The sequence below is a fragment of the Brassica napus genome, unplaced genomic scaffold (assembly GCF_020379485.1).
Source record: "Brassica napus cultivar Da-Ae unplaced genomic scaffold, Da-Ae ScsIHWf_2770;HRSCAF=3541, whole genome shotgun sequence".
Classification (NCBI taxonomy): domain Eukaryota; kingdom Viridiplantae; phylum Streptophyta; class Magnoliopsida; order Brassicales; family Brassicaceae; genus Brassica; species Brassica napus.
In genome coordinates this window covers 91,361-113,111 of record NW_026016043.1, presented here as the reverse complement: position 1 = coordinate 113,111, position 21,751 = coordinate 91,361, and the positions used below count along the sequence as shown (strand labels likewise).

The 21,751-nt window shown below is 36.1% G+C and overlaps 4 protein-coding genes and 1 pseudogene across 7 annotated transcripts; 2 read left to right on the top strand and 3 right to left on the bottom strand.

Annotated features, from left to right (window-relative positions):
- The first annotated feature begins 2,114 nt into the window (after positions 1-2,114).
- LOC125602202 lies at positions 2,115-3,500 on the top strand. Its single transcript, XM_048773976.1, has one exon. It carries the CDS (start codon positions 2,115-2,117, stop codon positions 3,498-3,500), a length of 1,386 nt encoding a protein of 461 aa, XP_048629933.1.
- A 5,615-nt stretch (positions 3,501-9,115) lies between these two features.
- LOC106422165 (iron-sulfur protein NUBPL-like) lies at positions 9,116-11,420 on the top strand. 3 transcript variants are annotated; one of them, XM_013862993.3, is made up of 9 exons: positions 9,118-9,459; positions 9,543-9,719; positions 9,817-9,925; positions 10,006-10,128; positions 10,200-10,297; positions 10,381-10,507; positions 10,601-10,686; positions 10,767-10,892; positions 10,968-11,420. In XM_013862993.3, the coding sequence occupies exons 2-9, from the start codon at positions 9,648-9,650 to the stop codon at positions 11,154-11,156; spliced, it is 930 nt and encodes a 309-aa protein (XP_013718447.1). In that variant the 5' UTR covers positions 9,118-9,459; positions 9,543-9,647; the 3' UTR covers positions 11,157-11,420. The 3 variants fall into 3 exon arrangements, with proteins under 3 accessions (XP_048629937.1, XP_013718447.1, XP_013718445.2); XM_048773980.1 differs by having other exon boundaries at positions 9,116-9,719; positions 10,767-10,887; XM_013862991.3 differs by having other exon boundaries at positions 9,118-9,719.
- On the bottom strand, positions 11,323-13,189 carry LOC125602204. Of its 2 annotated transcripts, XM_048773982.1 has the most exons (7): positions 12,932-13,189; positions 12,620-12,739; positions 12,425-12,488; positions 12,172-12,252; positions 11,952-12,074; positions 11,786-11,836; positions 11,323-11,691 (listed from the first exon to the last, which is right to left on the bottom strand). In XM_048773982.1, exons 2-7 carry the CDS (start codon positions 12,628-12,630, stop codon positions 11,440-11,442), a joined length of 582 nt encoding a protein of 193 aa, XP_048629939.1. In that variant the 5' UTR covers positions 12,631-12,739; positions 12,932-13,189; the 3' UTR covers positions 11,323-11,439. The 2 variants fall into 2 exon arrangements, with proteins under 2 accessions (XP_048629939.1, XP_048629938.1); XM_048773981.1 differs by lacking the exon at positions 12,425-12,488 and having other exon boundaries at positions 12,932-13,175.
- A 6,140-nt stretch (positions 13,190-19,329) lies between these two features.
- LOC106422206 lies at positions 19,330-21,732 on the bottom strand (annotated as a pseudogene).
- LOC106422205 (probable galacturonosyltransferase 10) lies at positions 19,424-20,005 on the bottom strand. Its single transcript, XM_013863025.2, has 2 exons — positions 19,925-20,005; positions 19,424-19,882 (listed from the first exon to the last, which is right to left on the bottom strand). The coding sequence occupies exons 1-2, from the start codon at positions 20,003-20,005 to the stop codon at positions 19,424-19,426; spliced, it is 540 nt and encodes a 179-aa protein (XP_013718479.1).
- Positions 21,733-21,751: the final 19 nt, after the last annotated feature.

Here is a 21,751-nt window from a genome sequence, read left to right as displayed (position 1 = left end):
TTAATGAGGCAACATGAAGCGTACTACAAATCATGTATGGTTATGGCATCCAAGGGGGAGTGTTATAAATCATGAAGTGGATTGCCATTAACCAGGCCCGGACTGAGACCGGCCCAATACCTAGAAGATGGAGAGATGGCCGAAGCCTAGAGAGAGGAGAGAGAGAGCCGACTTTAGGAGAGAGAAAGGCGGCCACAAAGCTTGGAGAAAAGGAAACCCTTTCCTTTTCCTAGTAGATGTAATCTTTCCATTATCATGTATTAGTAGTTTTCCTAATCCTAGTGAGTTTAGGTTTTGGATACTTTCCATTTATCTTCATCTTGTAATCCTTATATAAAGGAACCCCCTTGATCATTAATAAGAACACAGAAATATTCAGTCTCTAAACACTCTATTTAAAACAGATTCATTAGTTTCAGTGGCATTCACATATCAAACAAGTAATAAAATGAGGATATAAGCCTTAGATAGAGTATCCACGTAGGCGAAAATAATATGCTAACGAGAAACTTTATTTTTGCCATGCCACCTCCTCTATTTATTTTTTACAAAATGATCCTTTAACTCTTTACTTAAACAATTATAACCGAAAATATTTTTTTAGTGAAATATATTGTTTATATAAATATAATTATATTTTTTATTTACATAATAGTTTGTAGAGAAATATTTAGTGTAAATAATATCATAATTTTATAAAATACTAAAATAAATTGGGTTGGTTTTCAACTTTCACAAATAAAAAATATTATTTTTAAACTTAGAAAAGAATATATCAAAAATATTCTTTTTCAGGAGAGAAAATAGAAAGATACATCGGAGACAAATCCATCTCTATTATGAAATTCCTCTATTTTAGAGAAAAAATAGAGGAATACATTGGAGATGGTCTAAGGCATGACCGACGTAAATGATCGACGTTGAGATTTCAACTTTTCTGATTCTTACTAATCTAATGTTTCAATATAATTTGAATATTTCGTTTGATTTATAATATAATGGTTTAAAAGTATTTTTTGTTTCACTATATAAATGTTTTATATTTCAATGTAACTTTATACTTATTGGATATTGTGTGGCCAATTAAATTATGTAAATGACTGTGTAATTGATTAAATTATATATATTAAATGACAGTTTTCTAAAGTAATAACTTTTAAATATTACAGATTTTAATTAAAATTGACTACATTTTGAAACAGATAGAGTAATCTATAAACTAACTCTATATGGATATGAAGACAAAATTGTAAAGTGACCACACCTTGAATTTCTCTCATACTTTGCATTCCTAATTGGAAGGAGATAATCAACATCTAATATTATGTTACTCTCAATATATGAGAAATGGTTGAACCGTAAACCAATTAAGGATGATGTAAGGAAGACATAAAGATGTATTTCCAGTTATCAAAAATATAGAATCAATTGGCAGCAACTTAATTATGTCCAGCGTAGGACAACAGAGAACAATTTCCATACCTTCTAATATTATAATATCTCACTATATTAGTGGCTAAATCACTTTACTCTAACATAAATATTCACTATATTCTTGGAGTTTAAGCCTTTCTATCTTATGATATCAGTAGTTTGATCCAAAAAAAAAGAAACAGTCGAACTGTACATTGTAATTGGAGAAAGAAAACAAACAAAAATCAGCCGAAGACTTTTTAAGGTATATGAAACAAAAAAATGGAAATAGCAATTCTTTGGAATTAAAGAATTTCTTTTTGGCTCTCCATCGGAAATCGCCAATTATTTCCCTCCTCTGTCTCTCACCGTGAGTAGACGTCATTCATCGGCTATCAAAGTTACGGTATCTTTTAGGAAAGTTTCCTTTTCAGTGTTATTCTGATACTCGAGTTTCCCTCCTCTTATATTTTCTATTATACCTTCTTTTCCTTACCGATTTTCTCTTATTTACTTTCCTTTATCTTACTTGGATATTTCCTCTTCTCTCTTATATCATCATTCCTGGTCAATAATTGATGCTTTCCTACAAAATCTTCTCCGAATATTGTGCGTTTAATTGCACCACCTCCCCTTTCTCCTCTGACCTACTCCCAAAAATCCCTCCGCTGCTCCTCCGAGATTCTCAACTGAGTTGTTCAATGGCGGACAACCTCCATAAGGCAATCCGTTCTATGTCCTTAGAAGATGATGAGCCAATGGTCCTCCCTGATGACCCGAAGTTTCACGTTTTTGATGATAACGCGCTTAGTATCCTTGGGCGTTTACTGAATCCCGAGGCTCAGAACATGGCGAGAATGATAGACTACATGCCTCTAGCGTGGCGTCTCTACGATAGGGTGAGAGGTATCGCTCTAACACGTGACCGCTTTCAGTTTGTGTTCAAGAGAGAAGAAGATTTGGAAACAGTTTTAAAGGATCGTCCATGGTCCTACAACCACTGGACTATGGTCTTGGAACGCTGGGTTCCTTCTCCACCAAGAGACTTTCTGTCCAAGTTTGAAGTGTGGATCCGCATTCGGAACATCCCTATAAATCACTACACCATCGGAACTATGCATCTACTAGCCTCTAAAGTTGGTTTTGTGAAGGAGATAGCGTACGATCCTAAAAGCTCTCAGAAAACAGAGTACATCCGAGCTAAGGTCTTGTTTTCAGCTACGAATCCAGCATTTGCGGCAAAGAATTTAACTCTCCCCTCTGATGAGATAGTGGTCATTGAATACGAGTATGAAAAGATCCATAAAAGATGCTTCCAATGCGATAGACTAACTCATGAAAAGTCTATGTGCCCTTATACCAAGCCTCGCCTGCATAGAACTCTACCGAGCGCAGAGGAGAGACCCCCAAGGGACTCTACAAAGCCTGCAAGTGAGGCTCGGCGCCTGGAAGCTCCACCAGGGTTTCCCCCTTTGTTTCCTGAACTGCAAGGAGAAGAGAGAACTATGGCCCTCCAATATATCTCTCATGCTGATGAAACTGAGCGCCGTGCACGCATAATGCGGGTGCAGCAATCTATTGAAGCTGACAAGGATAATCCCCCTGCCGTGCTGACCAAGATATCTCACGAAGTGGACAAGGAGAAAGGGCATGTGTTTCAGCATGACAAACCTGCTTCAGAAGCGCTACCCCTAGTCTGCAAGAGGGCTCATCCTACGCTGTCAGCTCCTAGTGGTGATCGCAACAGAGGTTTTAACGAAGGTTCTTCATCAGGTGAAAGCGCCAATTCTCGATCTGTTCCAAAAGGACCAACGGTGTTTCAGGCTGGAATATTTTGCTCCACCTCAACCGGGACCTTTCGGAATAAGAAAAAGAAATCTAGGCAACGCCCTCCTGCTTGGGTTAGACATGTCAGACCAGCGCGAAGCTCAACATGCGTGAACCTAAGCGTAACTGATGAACCAGTAAGTGAGTCTGGTACATCGAAGAGGAAAGCAGAGGAGACTGAGACTCCACAAGGCAACAAATCCACAAAAACCAACGAAGATACGGTGGCCTCCGATTTGAGGCTGCTGTCTCCCCAATGAGCATACTGAGTTGGAACTGTCGCGGGGCGGGAAACACCGAGACAGTTCGTCGCTTAACGGAGATGCGTAAAAAGTATTTTCCAGATTTCTTGTTTCTCTCTGAAACTAAGCAAAAAGACTCTTACATGCTTGGTTTACAGAATTCTTTGGGTTATAATAAAATGTTCACAGTTGCTCCAGTTGGGTTGAGTGGTGGTTTGGCAGTTTTTTGGAAAGATTGTTACACGGTTGAGATCCTTTTTTCAGATAAAAGGATCATTGACCTAAAAGTGGAACTTGGTTCTACTACCTTTTTCTTGAAGTGTGTCTACGGCGATCCGGTTCGAGAATATAGACATCACGTTTGGGAAAAACTTGAAAGTATTGGTGTTGCTAGAAATGAGGTGTGGATTTTGATTGGAGACTTCAACGAACTCCTTGATAATTCAGAAAAGCTTGGGGGCTCTATTCGAGAAGAGTCAACGTTTTGGGACTTCAGAAATTTGGTGGAAAACTGTAAAATAAAAGAAGTGAGAACAATTGGTAATGTTCTGTCTTGGGCGGGATGGAGGAACAATATTTGGGTCCAGTGTCGCCTAGATCGGAGTTTTGGGAATGATAGTTGGTTCCGAGTGTTCCCACGCTCTAACTTGGAATACCTTGACATGTGGCCATCTGATCACAGGCCCATTGTTTTATCTTTCTCCCTTGAGCCTGAAGATAGAGGTCATGGTCGATTCTATTTTGATAAGAGAATGATTGGTAAGGCTGGGATTGAAGAGGCCATTGCTAGAGGCTGGGAGGGAGACCCGTCAAACACTCCTTCTTCAGTTATGGATCGACTTTCAAGATGTAGAAGAGAACTCTCTCATTGGAAGAAAAAAGCCCATTTCAACTCCCAATCTAAGATTCAAAGGCTTCATAAGGAACTGGAGAAGGAAATTGCGAAGATGTGGCCTAGTGTCAGGTCCATGAAGCGCCTGAGATTGGAACTAGCAGTGGCTCATAAGGAGGAAGAAAAGTTCTGGAGGCAGCGGAGTAGAGAGCAATGGCTTAGGGAAGGTGATCAAAATACCTCTTATTTTCATAATATTGTCAAAGGCAAGAAGATCAGGAACAATATCCTTATGCTGAAAGATGAGATGGGAGTACAGCACTTCTCAGAAGGTGCAAAAGGACACTTGGCGGTTGAATATTTCAGAGATTTATTTATGAGCTCCAATCCAGTGGACCTAGAAAGTCTCCTCGAAGGTTTCCAAAGTCGTGTAACTCCTGCTATGAATGAATCTCTGATAAAAGAGATTTCGGATGATGAGATCAAAGCAGCTGCCTTCGCAGTCAAAGGAAGTAGCGCTCCCGGCGAGGATGGTATTACTGGTGTCTTTTATAAGACGTACTGGCATATTGTGGGTCCTAAGGTCATAGAGGAGGTTCGCAGCTTCTTCCAGACGTCGACACTGCCGGCTGGTTGGAACCATACGCAATTATGTCTCCTCCCTAAGATCACCAAACCTGAGTCAATGAAGGATATGAGACCCATAAGTCTCTGCTCTGTCCAATACAAAATTGTTTCTAAACTCTTATCTTCAAGACTGAAACCAATCATGGACTACATCATATCAGATACACAGGGAGCTTTTGTTGCTGGCCGCTTGATCTCGGATAACATCGTGGTGGCTCACGAGACGATCCATGGCTTGCGTACCAAGAAAACTATTAGTGAGCAGTTCATGGCTGTCAAGACAGACATGTCGAAAGCGTACGATCGTGTGGAGTGGAATTTCTTGGAAACCCTGATGGAAAAAATGGGATTCGACCGTAAATGGGTTTGTTGGGTGATGACATGTATTTCTACAGTGTCTTATACAATCCTACTGAATGGAAGGACACATTGTTTTTTCAGACCAGAGAGGGGGATACGACAGGGTGACCCTATGTCGCCATTCATCTTCATTATGGCTGCGGAAGCACTTGTTAGTGTTTTAAATAAAGCTGAAGAAAAAGGGCGTCTGCACGGCATCAAACTTGATAAACATGGACCGGCAGTACATCACCTTTTATTTGCTGATGATAGCTTATTGATGTGCAAAGCGGATCTGATGGAGAGCATTGAGATTATGCGGTGGTTGAAGCTATATGGAGATGCTTCAGGACAACAGATCAACCTTTCCAAGTCATCGATAATCTTTGGTGACAGAGTAGATGAAGGAATGAAAGCTGACATCAAACTTATTCTTCGGATCGACAAGGAAGGAGGAGAAGGGACCTATCTTGGCCTCCCTGAAGTGTTCAAAGGATCGAAGAAACTCATTTTGAACTACATCCGTGAAAAACTTCAACTTCGACTGCAAGGCTGGTTTGCGCGAACTCTTTCTCAGGGAGGAAAAGAAATTTTATTAAAATCTATTGGGCTAGCCTTACCAGTCTATGCAATGTCAGTGTATCAGCTCCCTAAGGATCTCTGTGCTAAACTCACATCTGCAATGAGAGATTTCTGGTGGAGCAATGGAGGTTCTAGGAGGAAAATGACTTGGGTAGCGTGGGACACTCTCTGCAAAAGTAAAGAAGATGGGGGTCTTGGCTTTCATGATATCGGTCGTTTTAACCAAGCGCTTCTTGGAAAACAAGCATGGCGAGTGTTTTCGCAACCTAACTCCCTAATGGCTAGAATTTTGAAGAGTCGTTACTTTAAAAATTCGTCTTTCCTTGAAGCTAGTCTAGGCTCACGGCCTTCTTTCATTTGGCGTAGTATCCTTCATGGAAGAGAGGCCTTGAACTCAGGACTGCTCCGGGTTGTTGGCAATGGTGATCAGACTAATGTCTGGACATCGAATTGGTTGTTGGAGAAGGAAGCTCGGCCCCCTATGTATAAACAGGACAGTGTTGTTGACCTCACACTCAAAGTTAGCGACCTCTGGTTCCCAAACTCAAGGGTTTGGAATGCTCAAAAACTGTTCGATACTTTCACTGAGGAAGACGCCTTACAAATCCTGAAGATCAAGCCGTCTCAAACCGGCCATGATTCGGATATATGGGGTTTCACTAAGACCGGCTGTTATACAACTCAGAGTGCCTATAGAATGTTGTCTACTCTCCATGAGACGAAGTCACCAGCGTATCGTCCCCTCCCACCAGTGGAAAAACAGTTATGGAAGAGCATTTGGAAACTCAAGACAACTCCTAAGATCAGACACTTTTTTGTGGATAGCATTATCAAGTGCGTTGGCTGTAGCTGAACGACTTCAGTCAAGAGGCTTACACAATAATACAACCTGCCTTGCATGTGGTCAAGCATCGGACGATATGCCATGTCCTGTTTACTTGTCCCACTGCAGTAGAAGCTTGGCGTTTGGCAGGAATTCATTCCCCGCCAGCAGGTTTCTCCCAATCTTCTGTTTTTCTGAACCTTCATTACTTGGTAGCAGGAACTAAGAAACAGCGGAATGATCAAGTTAACCTAAAAGCCTTTCCCTGGATCCTGTGGCATCTCTGGAAAGGGAGAAATTCCCTAGTGTTTGAAAAAAGCAGGTTTACGCCACATTCTATCTTAGCTAAAGCTTTAGAAGAGGCAGAGATTTGGACTCAGGCTCAACAACCAGACCAAGCTACACACATGGCACTGGAATCTACAAACTCTTCTGTAGATGCATGGGAAAAACCTCCTTCCGAGATGGTCAAGTGCAATGTGGGAATGGCTTGGGTTGACGCTGGTCCGGTGAATGGATCCAGTTGGATCTTAAGAGATGATCACGGCCAACCCCTACAGCATAGTCGTGAAGCCCTTACCGGCTCCTCCTCCAAAATGGAGTCAGATTTGAAATCTTTACTATGGGCTGTTCAAGCAATAGGTGACTTGCGTTACAAGTAAATACTGTTTGAAGCCTCATCTGTTGAAGTACGCCAAGCTTTGTTTAATCCTCTCAGGTTTCCTGAGCTCTCACCTCTGATTCTGAAGATACTGGAGCTTCTACATCGCTTTGAAAAATGGACGATCTCTCATGTTTCCGACCTTAAAAACAGAGTTGCTAAGTCTATAGCAGAGAGCGTCGTGGTCGGTATACGTACACAATCGTATGTCGCCTCAGGAGGTCCCCGTTGGCTCCATCAGATGTTACAAGAGGATGCGTCAAACACATGTCTTCTGGTGCGGTAAAGATAAAGGGATCTAAGGTTACTGGCTTCTGCCTCAAGTCCTTCATAACCTTTTCTGATAGTATTGAGCATTAAGCTCTTATAAGTACCTACTGGTACCTCCTCCCTTTTTCTTCTTATGTCGTCTTCTTTTTTTTAGTACCTCTGTCTTCTCTATTTCTTCGTGTTATAACTCAGGGGTGCTCCCAAACTTGTCTTTTTGGACCTCAATATTATGATATATTCAGTGTTAAAAAAAAAAAAAAACAGAGGTTGACAAATATGAAACTAAACTTTAATGATCCAAATAAAAGTAAACAATAGCACAACTAAAAGACAAGAAATAAAGATAGTTTCGGTATATGATAATTCCTTAATCGCACACGGTACACAATTAGTGACTAGACAGCATAGTTGGGAGTGCAAGGTTGAGCTCCAGCATTGTAACCTTGATTGGGTTGTGGTGTCGTCGGATAAACGGTTGGCATTGCGGGTCCACCGACTTTAGTTATCCCTTGATGTCGACCCATGTAGAAGCATCCTGCACAACCACTAATGGCTAGAAACACCATGAATATGAACAATGGTAGCGAGAAATACACAACGACCATCGCTTACAGGAATTTAATTGAAATAGGTAAGCAAAAGAGTACTAGATGAAGAACAGGGTAGTGCAGAAACAAAGGAAGAGAGTTCTATGTATTTATAAGGGAATGTTGTTGATATTGCTACAAAGTGGAAGGTATTGACTTTTTAAGGTTATGCAAGAAACAGAAAATAGTATTGACGGGCAAGTGTCTTTATTAGTAAGGATAGTACAGAGTATATAGGGAATTTGTGTATGAAAAGTCAGATGCTCACATGAAAATTAACATACTGATCTGAATTTACCGATGAATTTGGTTTCATTGTTATGACTTAATCATTAGCATTTTAATCATGGAGTCTTAGAATTTTTGAAGCTTGTACATTTGTTCGTTTGGTCGACTATAAAAAAACTTTAGGGGTTAAGTCTATTGTATGAATTTGATATAACTATTTTTAAACCATTATTTGCGGTATGCAGGAGTTAAATTAAATCCTGAAATGATGTATTCTAAATTTGTGAAAAAAATACTCAAGTGTGTCATATAATAACAAGTCAAGTCAAGTCATACTTTAAAAGTTTGTTGAGTTTTGTACTGTTGTATTTTTTTATTGGGATTATATTGTATGATTGATTCATATGTTTTGGCTGGCAAAACAGAAATAATTAATTAATTTTAGGATTAATTTATGTTCAACTATGTCTAGTTGACTTATTCATGTAAGCTTTGTAGTTTCCACTTTTTGTAACTGTAGATTACATGAATATTTAACCAAGAAAGTAAAGATTTGCGGATGGCCTTGGATGGTTAAACGTTGGAAATCAAACTAGCTTTAGACAAGAAGGCATCAGAACATGTCATTAGTTGGTGTGAGTGTGAGAGATGAGAAAAAGTTACAGTCGGGTGTTCAAGTTCAACTTAGCATTGGTATGTATGTGCATCTAAAGAACCCCAATAAGATAAAGAAACTAACAAAGACAAACAAGAAGTAGTGTCGGAGATGATGCATAAACTTCAAGAAGGGTTGAGAATCATCATAATTCAACCCATAATATATGGAATTGGCAGTTCAAATAAAAGCTTCAGAGTCTCTGTGTGTACTAGTCTCCATTTCCTATTTATCTACGTATCTTCAGGTTAAAGCACGATTTAGATGGCAACAAGGGGACTCAAAAGTTGTTGAACTGAACGAGATATCATCCACTCTTTGGAGTTGTCAGGACAGGAACTGGTCGAGTTACAGACCAGACTCTGCGAAGCTTGTGAAATTTACTATTTTACCCTTGTCGATTCATGTATTTCACGCAAAAAAAAACCACCTCCGTCTTTCTAATCGCTCTAACAGATCCACGCCGTCGCCTTTCGCCGTCAAAACCTGGGAAAGCTGAGATTTTAGGAAAATTCAGCATAAATTGCTCTCATCACGACACAAACTCTCTCTCTCTCTCTCATGGCCTCCGTCACACTTCTTCTTCGGTCTCTTCGCCGCCGTGAAACCCACGCAGTCTCCGCGTACAAATTCGTATACATTTCTCCTTACTCTCGTGGTTATCTAGAGATTTTGAGGTGTTTGGGGATTGCAGATTGCCAAAAGTCTCACCTTTTCGTGTTTTTGGCAGAGCTCTGCAAGCGCCGGCGGGAGGAAGACGGAGCTCCGGTTAGACGGAGTCAAAGATATAATCGCCGTTGCGTCTGGTAAAGGCGGAGTTGGAAAGTCTTCCACTGCTGGTAACATCCATCACAGAATCTTCCTTCAAAATATTTTGTGTGAGAGATTTGAACTGTAACTTTACGGTTAATAAATGTAGTTAACTTAGCTGTTGCGTTAGCCAACAAATTTAAACTCAAGATTGGGTTGCTTGATGCTGATGTGTATGGACCATCTGTTCCAATCATGATGAGTATCAATCAAAAGCCTCAAGTTAACCAAGGTAAGATATTAAAAGAGGTACATCTAGCATTTCACATCAGTTTGTAATCTCTGTTTTTTTTTTTTTTGAAGATATGAAGATGATTCCGGTAGAGAACTATGGAGTTAAATGCATGTCAATGGGACTCCTTGTAGAGAAAGATGCACCTATTGTGTGGAGAGCTCCTATGGTCTGTGTTTCTTTTTTAAGATCACTCATGAAGCCTTAAAAGACTTTTCGCTCAGTAATCAAAGCTTGTGGTTACTGTTATAGGTAATGAGTGCTCTTGCTAAGATGACGAGAGGAGTTGATTGGGGAGATCTTGATGTTCTTGTTGTAGATATGCCACCTGGAACCGGTGATGCTCAGATTACCATATCTCAAAACCTTAAACTCTCAGGTGTGTGTGTATATAATACATATCTGAGTTGTTTTTAGATTAGACAAGTCGTGTGTGTAGTTTAGTTTACTCAGAGTGTGTTTATGTTTACAGGTGCCGTGATTGTGTCCACTCCACAAGATGTAGCGCTTGCTGATGCTAATCGAGGAATTTCCATGTTCGACAAAGTTAGAGTACCTGTACGGTAGCCATCTATATTGTCCCTTACTACTAGTTTTGTCTTCGCTTCTTCTTAACGTTTCTGCACTTTTGTACTTAGATCTTGGGACTTGTGGAGAACATGAGTTGCTTCATTTGTCCCCACTGTAACGAGGCTTCTTTCATTTTTGGGAAAGAAGGAGCACGCCAGATGGCTGCGAAGAAGGGCTTGAAACTCATTGGTGAGGTAAATGAATCTAAAACATTGGCGTTATAGTGTTGTAGATTCACTTAGTGGCCTTACTAGATATAGTTTGTGTAGATTCCACTGGAAATGAAGATTAGAGAAGGGTCTGATGAAGGTGTTCCTGTGGTTGTTTCTTCACCTGGTTCTGTAGTATCAAAAGCTTATGAAGATCTAGCTCAAAACGTGGTGAATGGGCTCAAGGAGCTACGTGATAATCCTAAGAATGAGATTCAGATGAAACTTAACGTTCCACACTCACCATAGACCAAGCCAAGCCATGAGAACAAGAGGCATTGTAAAACCATGTTTTGTCTTTTGCTACTTCACCTTCTCAGATTACAGTACCAAAATATAGATAATTTTTGCAAAATCCTGAGAGAAGAATCTATCTGCAGAGGACAACAAAATAGAAACGCACTCTTTTGAACAGTGTGGAAGGCTTTTCATTTATTAGATAGGGAAAGATGATGAATGTAATTTTAGAGATTTTGTCCAAAAAGTAATAATAATCAATGTTGTTGAGATCAATTCACAATGTATGATGAAATCACCAAATAATATCTTCATTATATTCTGCTTCATCTTGATCTTCATATTCAAGATCAGCACCGCCATAGAATTCGTCCTCTCCTCCATTAGCTTCTTCAGTACTGTAATCCTTGTTCCAGACCGGTTTATCTTCTTCTTCAAAATCCTCAGGTTCCAAAAGGCATTTTTCTTCGCTTCTTTGCTGTGAATTTTTCACTTGGTCACCAACACCAACTGGTTTCTCCAACTTAGTCCTCTTTGGAGAGTTCTCCTACACAGATGTGAATGCACATAAGAGACTACACAAAGAAACAAGAGGCTAAATAATGTGACAGATAACGCTAGAGAGACAGGGGTAAACTTACATCATCAAATAGCTTATCCAAGACGTCCAAATTGATATATGCACTAAGTCTCTGTACACAAGAAGACAATAAAAACTGCAGATGAAAAATAAGGAAGATCCAAAGATATCTTTAACTACATATATATGTATAACAGGAAACGAGCTGGAGGAATAGTACCACTGACCTTTTTCTTTTCACTTTCTGCATTGCTTTGGGTTGTGGTTGCAGAAGTTTTCTTACTAGGAGCAGCAGTCTTACTAATAGGATCTTTCTTTTTCACTGTAGTAGTAGGTTTCCTCTGCGTTCCCTGATAATCGATAGAAAATGTAAGTATCATTAACAAGAACGTCAACTTAACAGTTAGCAGAAATCAAGAAGATGGAAGACAGGATGATGGAAAATACTTTTTTGTACTCAGGGTTCATCATCTCCCATGCTATCTTCATCAGGAGAGATTCTTTTGTAGTATTTAGATAACCAGCAACCTGATGAGCAGCAATAAACACCATAAAAAATCAGAACAACAAGTACATAAAACTAGGTTTTATCATACATAAAACCGAACAATAGACACAGCAGAAAGCAGAAGACAAAACACAAGAGAATCACTTTTGACTAGGTTATATATGGTCGGAACCAACGCGTGATGGGACATACATGTGTAAAAATAGGCGTGGTTTGCCACATTCCAGGAACCAATTGTTGTGTTTGTTTACAGAGACTAAGAAAACCAATAGATATGATTCAAATTCAGATAAAACTTCCACATAAAACAAACTATACACCCTGCTTAAAAAAAGGTTGAGAGAATGTAACGATTAAACTTATAAGGTATCTACTATTTATTTTTACCTCAGCATCATTAATACGAGATAAGTCCTCTGCAAGATCACCAACACCTCTTAGGTTTCTAGCCATTGGTCTAGAAGATGCCAATGTGTCTTTTGAGGATGGTTTTACTGAATTCTCCACCTGTAAACGATTAGAGAAGAATATTCAAATATGTAATTGTTTGTATAGACAAATGCTCCACAAAGAAACATATGTTCGAGTTTTGTTTTTTTTGAATCGTCTCGTGTGTCAAGGTCATCCAGATTCGGATCTAAGCCGTGAAATTGACTCTAGAATCGGATCAGGCAACGAAAAAGGAGGAAAGTGACTTACCATTCTTCACGGAACAAATGTGGCGAGATTGAATCGGCGGAGAGAATTAGGGTTTACAAAATCAGAAATTCTCGTTGAGACGTGTTTATGATTAACCAGACCGACATCGGAGAGAAGGTGATTTTAAATAATTTTCCTTTTTCTATGTTTTTTTTTTTTATTTTGAATGTTTGAAGTCACATGTGTCTTAATATGAGTGGTTGATTATAAGGTTTGTCAAGTATCATGTACATACAATTTAAATCTCTGTAATATTGTTTTTTTTTGTCAACTTTGTAATATTGTTTAATAAATCAGTTTTTATGGGTTAAGATTACGCTAACATTGATAATCATCAATAAATTAAATTAATTATGTAATGTCATTATTAATATTTTTAAATTTTTATTATTAATTTTTGTTTTATTTTTCTAAAATAACAAAAATTATCTACAAATCTGAAATTCTTTAAGTTGATTTTTCAAAAGTAAGATTAGTATACTTGATTAACTAGTTGATGCCCCGCATCTTGTGTGGATTAATATATCTATATACCTAACACATTTTTAGTTCTAATGTTTATTTTTATGAAAAATAATAATTAATTTTGATAGAAATTTTATATTATTATAGATCATAAAACTTCAATATTAATATTGGTAATCAATGTATTAAATTATATTCTTTTGTTTCACAGTTTTATTTATGTGATGTAGATTTCGGATCAAAATATTTTCTATAGTAATAATTAAATTACGAAATTTGTATTTGAAATTAAACATATATATATATATATATATATATATATATTGTATTTGGAATGAAAAAAAAATCATGTGACACTGAAAGGATTTTATAAAATCACAACTATACAAAATCAAAAAAAAATAATGATAGCGTAGGAATGTTCAATCTGGTAAAACTGAACCAACTCGAAATAGAGAAAATAGTCTGGATTTGGTAGTATCGAATAAATTGAATGGATGTTATTGTTAAAAAATCGTAATATATAGATATGGTTCAGCATATTAAGCGATCAAACCGAATAAACCAAAAAAACGATTAATTCAGATATATTAGTATACTTATATATAATTTTTTTTTAATAATATCTATTTGATCAATATTTCTAATAAAAATCAGAGAAACTCGCTATAATATTAGTCAATCATCAACTAAATATAAAATAAAAGTAACGATGATATTATCGGTAGATATTGTTAATATCAATTTATTAATTAAAATCTTAAATATCATGATAATTATATATTTAAATATTTTTTAAATAATAATAATATATATATAGATATATATATAACAATGGAATATGTTAATGTTTATTAATTATCTTAATATCTTAATAATATATAAATATTAAAATTAAAATTAAAATTAAAATAATAATATTAATTAAACTAATGACTTATCCTAAAATCAGGAAAAAGATGACAAGTACACAAATTAAGTAAAATCATGGAAAACATGACAAGTAAGCAAATTTACTTCTCAAATAATAGTATATAGATAAGAATTAGTTTTAAAATAGTTACTTTATAAATATTGCGCATTTAAAAAATATATACCTATAAATATAATCAATTATATATAAATAAATAATAAATTAAACTATTTATAATATTTAGGGGTTTTTACTTACAATTATTTAGGAATAAAATATTTATTATTTTTAGAATAATTAAAATTCAAAGCTTATGTGGAAGTACGGGGGTTCATGATCCTATGGAAGTAACAGAGCACAAGCAAGCTACAGAACAGAAACATGACTGTTTCAAGTTAAAGTTCCAACTTACAAGTTCTCAAAACAGAAACAAGCTAGTCACAATCATTCAGGCTCCAAGCTCCACTCTGCAAAAACAAGAGAGGTGGCAGTCATGAAAAGCAGTTAAATAGCTTTTCTAAAAACGGATTGGTCCTCCTAAGCAGCCTGCAATAAACGGAAAGGTCACACGACTTATGAATTATGATGACTCTAGAGATCGATTTCAACAAACCCAGAACAAAACTAGAAGAACGTACCTCACAGAGTGCTTATTGGAGAAGACGGATACATCCCCGGCGACGCTCTTCGAAATCGATCCATGGGTTTGTTGAAATCGACCCAGGAGCAGCAGAGCTTGATGAGGACGTACGAGATCATGATCAAGAGCTCGAATCGGAATCCGCGGAGAAGCAGTCGAGAATCGATTCGTTGACTGGTTTCTCTCGTTTCTTGTTCCTGAGATAGTGAGAAGAAAAATGGAAACGGCGTCGTCATAAAAACAAAACGGGTTTTGGGTTAGGCCGAGTTTCATTATAGCCGGCCCTATTTTAACCCACACAAAACAAAACAGGTTTTGGGTTAAGAAAATAGATGCGGTCCGGACTAACCCTATTGGGAAAAGCCCATATTAAGATCCCTATTGACACATGGTGCATGAGACTTGTTCCAGATAGAAGTTGGACAAGTAATGTTAGGACACCCGTACATTCCAAAGATCGCAAGAATAGTTGCTGAAAAAAATAAATTAACAATTTGATTATTTTATAAATATTTATAAATATGTGTATAAACACGAGATAGTCATCTGGTGATAAAAGTATTTCTTTATTTGACCAGAAAAATGTTATTTTTTTCTCGAGTGAATATCGCTGGTTCGAATGACAACATGCATAACAACTGCAACAATTGCGGTGCGATACTAATAATAACAAAAACATATGAGTATATGTAGAATTTTTTGTTTTTAATTAACTACGGTGCGGGTACGATGCGTATATAAACATTTGAAGCCCGAAAATATGGTAAAATACATAATGTAGTTGGAATAGATTTACCCAATCTTAAACCAAGAGACAACACAATATCCTTGGAGAAGATGGCTTTGATCGGTGACATGAGTTACATTTGATTAATTTTGAGTTAGGCTTGTAACTCAAAATGTTACCAATCATGCATTAAATTTTATTTTATTTAATTTTAGGTTTGATTTAAGATGTGTTGTAATTAAGTTACAACTTTGACTTAGATCTTTTATAAAATTGTTAACTCAAAATTTAAACCTACATCAACAAAAATCCCATATTTTTGAAGTTGAGTTACAAATTTGATTGATTTTCTGTCTACAAGAATGAAAATAGTGAATTCTACCAATAATATCATAATTTTTATTTAATATCTATATTTATTGTAATATTTGGGATAATTAATTAATAAATTGACATTAACAATAGATATTAACTAATTCTACCAATAATGTCATAATTAATTTTATCTTATTGTTTATAATTTTAATCGGTTATATTATATCCACGTTCTCTGATTTTTATTTATTTTAGATAAATAATTAGTTTAAGTAATATTATTGTTTAAAATTTTATTAAATATATATATTTATCAATATATTATAATCATATTTAGGATAAATAATTAATAAACTGATGTTAACAATAGACATAAACAAATTCTATTAGTAATATCATAATTAGGTTTATCTTATATTTAGGTTATGATTTAATCAGTTATATTACAGCCACATTCTCTATTTTTTTTTTCAAATATTGATCCATATCAACATTATTAAAAATTAAAGCTAAGATTAAAGTTTATTGAAAATATATGTAATAAAATGTAAGCTAAATATCTTTTTTAATTAAATATTAAACAATCATATTTCTAACTGAAATAAATTAAGGGGAAATTTTACTTTTACACTTTGTTTGATACCATAATTCAACTTTACCATCAATTTAGAGACATTTTCATAAATGCCTAAATCATTAATGGCCAAATGACTAAACTAACCTTTTTAATCTATCTCTGATTTTCTCAATATTAAAATCGCGTTGTCGTCTTCTTCTTCAAGCTTCGGTGTCATCTTCATCGAGCCTCGCCGTTGCCGTATTCAAGAGGCGATTGAACAAGTCATATATATAGGTAGCTGCACATCTCAGAAATGAGCGCATCCCTCCGGTGTTCAATCGGCGACGTTGCTGCTCCTTCCTCCTGAACAGTGTTCTCCCTCCTCTTATCTCTCAGCTCCGGTGAATCCTCCCTCCAGCTCCCGCCAATGACGCGTCTTCAGCAAATCCTCTGATGGTGTCCTTCCTGCTTTCTTCCTCTGCACCGACGACTCAGACAACTCAGCTCAAACATGGCGTTTACCTAAGTTTGAAGAATCCCTCAGTTGCACGTGGTATTGCTCTTGGGTTGATGTCTCCAGACCCTCCTGAACCACCAGATCCGCTGGATTTGGGATCTGTCATGGTGGAATCAAATCTTGTGACAGTCTCCTTTGAGTATGATCTTTCATCTTCTATGTATGGGCTTGATTTGCTTTAGGTTACGATGGGGATTGACTTGAGGGTTGTTCTGCCAGAGGAGTGGTGGGAAGAACGAGGGAGATATTCTAGCCTTGATGATGAACGTGACCTAGGCCTTATGGTTACGGATTTTCTCGAGACGAGAGGTGGTGGTGGTGGTGATTCGTGGTGTAGCAGCGATAGCGATTCTGAATTTCCGGATCCTTCTTACCTCTCTGATAAGATTCAGGTACCTTAGGGAGATTTGGTTGATTTTATTGGTGTTAGTATATGAATTGGGATCGTTTAGTTGATGAGTTTCCTTTTGATCATGTTGAAGGATAGAGGATAGCGATGGAAATGGTAGACTGGATAATATTTTGTAGTGCTTGGACATATGGTTTAGTATGATGCCTTTAGGTTGCTATAGATTGTTGGTTCTTGATTATTGAAGGAAACATCCAAGTATATGCCTTATGCTGCTGCTTATAATGTTTTCCTTGCCATTTCGGAATAAAAGTACAGCAAAGAACATCATTGATTTTGTTTGAATGGTATCTGTACATAGTTGCTAATCACATTCCAATGGATAGCACTTGCCTAGATAATTGTTGCCAGTGTGCTCTCTTCTGCTGCTTATAATGTTCTTGCAACTCCACACCCCTTTGTGGCTGAGGATTTCCTCACAATTTCAAGGCTCATCAAAATGGTGTATGATCCCCTTTGTAGCCAAGTTTCTTGCTGCTCTTTATGCCTTTATTACTGCAGCATGTTCGGGTAGCAGTTCACCAAGTGTCTCCTCTGATTCCTGTGGCTTCATCTCACCAATTAGCACTTATGATGTTTCAATTTTAGTTGCTTAAGTGTTTTGTTTGCCTTTGTTTGTGTTTATGATATCTGCTTAGCCTTTGATGCAGCAGTTTCCTTCGTCATTTTGGTTGTGTTATTATGTTTGCTAAACAATGTCTCCATTGATGGAGCTTGAGTTTTATTTATAAAATTTGGTTTGTCAAAAAGAGAACCAGTATATCTGGAAAGATTTCTAAATTTCTTATTAAAGTATAATTCATTTATAAGAGTTTATAAAAACAGTCTATAAGGATATGTATAAAAAACTTGAACTTAGTTTTCTACAAGGCTTTATAAGGATTATATAAATAATTTATAAATGTTTATAAATCATTTATGAAGATTTATAAATCTTTATAAATACTTATAAAATATTTATAAGGGTTTATAAATCATTTCTAAGAATATATATATATATATAAACTATTTATAAAGCTTTATAAATCAGTTATAAGAATATATAAAAATATTTATAAGGTTTTATAAAATATGTATAAGGATTTGTAGAAAACATTTACCTAAATTATTAACTAGTTTTTAAGGGTTTATAATTCATTTATGAGAATATATTAAAACTTTTTATAAGGGTCTATAAATTATTTATAAGAATATTTAAAATTGTTGAAAGAAAAAAAGAATATTTAAAATTATTTATAAGCGTTTATAAAATCAGTTACAAGGATTTGAAGAATTTCAAAAGGTAATTCATATATGAAGGCTCTTAAAACATTTTATAAAGGCTTATAAATCATTTATAAAATCAGTATGATGCCTTTAGGTTGCTATAGATTGCTGGTTCTTGATTATTGAAGGAAACATCCAAGTATATGCCTTATGCTGCTGCTTATAATGTTCTCCTTGTCATTTCAGAATAAAAGTACAGCAAAGAACATCATTGATTTTGTTTGAATGGTATTTGTACATAGTTGCTAATCACATTCCAATGGATAGCACTTACCTAGAGAATTGTTGCCAGTGTGCTCTCTTTTGCTGCTTATAATGTTCTTGCAACTCCAAACCATAACCCTAAATTTGACCCAACACCCCCCCCCCCCCCATTTGATTGTTCTTCGCCTTCATTGTTCTTGACATTTTTCATTTAAAGAGCTTATAAAACCATTTATGAACCATATATAAATTTTATAAGAGCTTATAAAATCTTGTATCAACCATCTATAAAATTTATAAAACACATACAAATATTTATATAACTATTTATTAAGGTTTATAAAACTATTTACAAGAACTTACAAGCTATTTATAAGAGTTTATACATTTATTTATAAGTGTTTATACATTTATTTACAAGGTTTAAACCTATTTATAAGAGTTTATAGATCTATTTATAAGAGTTTATTCAAAAGATTATAAGAATTTAATATCTTCATAACACAATTTAGAAGGCCTTATAAAAAGATATAATTGAGCATTGAGATGATTGAGCGTTGAGAGATAGTTGGGGTTTCTGAACTTGATCTGTGTGCGTCCATCGTCGTTGTGTCCAGAGAAATAATTGCTTTGCATATTAGAGTCTTGGACCTGCTTGAGGACGGGGACATAAGAAGCATTAAGCCATTTGAAATCCTCAAACTTCTGAACCTCAACAGTCACTCCTCTGAGGTTGTCCATGTTCATAGCAAACCATGACTTCATCGCATTAGTGACAAGATGAAAGACGACTTTCTCAGGGGTCTTGGAGTTGAGAGCAGTGGAGTTAACCACAACTGAAGTAGCAACAATGTTATCAGAAAACACACAGACATGGTAAAGACTGTTATCAGTGAGCTTAGAAGCCACATCATAGATTCTCTCCGCGAGCTTCCCCTGTAACTCAGAGTTCTGAAATCACTCAGTAGTGAGACGAACACCAAGGCAGTAAAGACTCTTGGGCACTTCCTCAGCAGCAATCTGAGCATACTTAGCACTCTTATCAGTAACAGAACTCATCTGCCCTTCCAAAGACTGAATAGTAGCCTTGAGCTTATCATAGTGGTGCTGCCGTAATGATCATACTTGGTCTAATCTCTATTGACATCCTCTTTGTTCTGTAGAAGAGACAAAACAACTAGAGGTGAACATCAAAACCAATCCGCAATTTTTTGAAAAATACACAGAAATAAGAGTAAATGTATACATTTACCTTTCTGAGAGATCCTCATATTCTTTGGCATCACAATGAGAACCTGTATCAAGATCAGACACAAATCTAGTTTAAGTTTCGATAGAAAGATGAAAGTAGAACCAACAAAAAAAAGAGAGGTACCTTTGCAGTTTTCTTCATCACTCTCCTGCTCTGACTCTGAACCAGAACTTGACTTAAGCATCCAAAACTCTGAATCATTGGAGTCAGTTTCTTCCTTAAAGCGTTTGTGTTTGTTGGTTACTTGTATTTTCTCGGTCTTTCCGCTTGTTCCAGCTCCTCTTTCCACTTGCTCTATCAGATACATCAACACCAAAACATTAAAAGCCAAGAATAACAAGCACGAGACAAAATTGGAATCAGTACAAGATGTCAATGAATCTGATATCATGTTCATTAACCTAATCTGTGTAGAAATCTCTTCCCATTTTACGTATTTCCAGATATGTTCATCGTTCTTGTTCACAATATCCCCAAAAGCTTGCACACGAGCTTCGAACTAAGAACATAGCCAAAAAACTAGAAGAAAGGTAAATACTTTAGCCATCGATAACTTAAGCTAACACAATCAACTACAAAGGTTTCAATTTTTGGCTAACCGAGAAATTAGGCACTGCAAGAATATGGTGAGAGGAGATTTCCCATGAGATAGAGCGTGATCGATGAGTCCCAGACGACACTATTTGTTACGAGCGTATGCTTCTTCGTCCCTGGCTACAACTTCGTGACCAGTCTCCACGCATCTGAGCCGTCCGTTTCTTATATCCACGAAAGTATGTGTGCCAAGCAGATTCTCAAAGCAATCCCTTCTGCGGTTCCAGTCTGTGTATGAACTGGAAGCAATCTCCAATCATCGTCCTTTGCGTGTGCTCGCCGGATCTCACATCGAGGAAGAAGATATAACCTATCTAATTGATTAGTTTAGGTTTAATTTAATTAGGGATATAATAGTCATTTGCCAATTAAAGTTTTAATGACAAAGTTGATTAAGGTAGAAGTGAAAAGTGGTATCTTCAAAGTGCTATTTTTGGTAATTCCCCATAAATTAATTTGTATTTTACACGATGAAAATCAAATTATATTTAATCTTTAAAATCACAAATATTATAAAATAATAAATTTAAAACCAAAATAATAAATAACATATTAAAGACTAAATATAAATTAACTAAAATATTAAAAATATATGTAAGCATGAAAGATAAAAACATTAAATAACATAAAATAATTCGATAACAATTATACAGATAATAATTTTTTGTATAACTTATGTATTAAAGTAGAGCTATTTTTGGTATTGTAAATCTATTATTAAAATGTGTAAAAATTCTAAAACTACAATCTTCGAGGAACAAAAAGAGTATATATTTATATGTTTATATATTCAATAAAATAGTACATTTTAAAACATTACCTTACATATCCTGTAAAAATTATTTTTAAAATTGGTTCAAGCTGACCGGCAGCTTGTGGTCAAGTGGTAAGGGAAAGAATTTGGGATGTCACCACATTTCAGGTTCGATCCACCTACCATGCGAAACTAAGTCACATTT

What these genes read in the sequence shown, in the direction of transcription:
- LOC125602202 (XM_048773976.1), top strand. Translation starts at nt 2,115, where the DNA reads ATGGCGGACAACCTCCATAAGGCAATCCGTTCTATGTCCTTAGAAGAT.
- LOC106422165 (XM_013862993.3), top strand. Translation starts at nt 9,648, where the DNA reads ATGGCCTCCGTCACACTTCTTCTTCGGTCTCTTCGCCGCCGTGAAACC. An exon ending in TCAAAACCTTAAACTCTCAG is followed by an intron (nt 10,508 to 10,600) that starts GTGTGTGTGTAT and finishes TTATGTTTACAG; the next exon opens with GTGCCGTGATTGTGTCCACT. An exon ending in GCTTGAAACTCATTGGTGAG is followed by an intron (nt 10,893 to 10,967) that starts GTAAATGAATCT and finishes TAGTTTGTGTAG; the next exon opens with ATTCCACTGGAAATGAAGAT.
- LOC125602204 (XM_048773981.1), bottom strand. An exon ending in CTCGTATTAATGATGCTGAG is followed by an intron (nt 12,253 to 12,619) that starts GTAAAAATAAAT and finishes GCTGCTCATCAG; the next exon opens with GTTGCTGGTTATCTAAATAC. An exon ending in TGAACCCTGAGTACAAAAAA is followed by an intron (nt 12,075 to 12,171) that starts GTATTTTCCATC and finishes ATCGATTATCAG; the next exon opens with GGAACGCAGAGGAAACCTAC.
- LOC106422205 (XM_013863025.2), bottom strand. Translation starts at nt 20,005, where the DNA reads ATGAGTTCTGTTACTGATAAGAGTGCTAAGTATGCTCAGATTGCTGCT. An exon ending in AGAGTCTTTACTGCCTTGGT is followed by an intron (nt 19,883 to 19,924) that starts GTTCGTCTCACT and finishes TCTGAGTTACAG; the next exon opens with GGGAAGCTCGCGGAGAGAAT.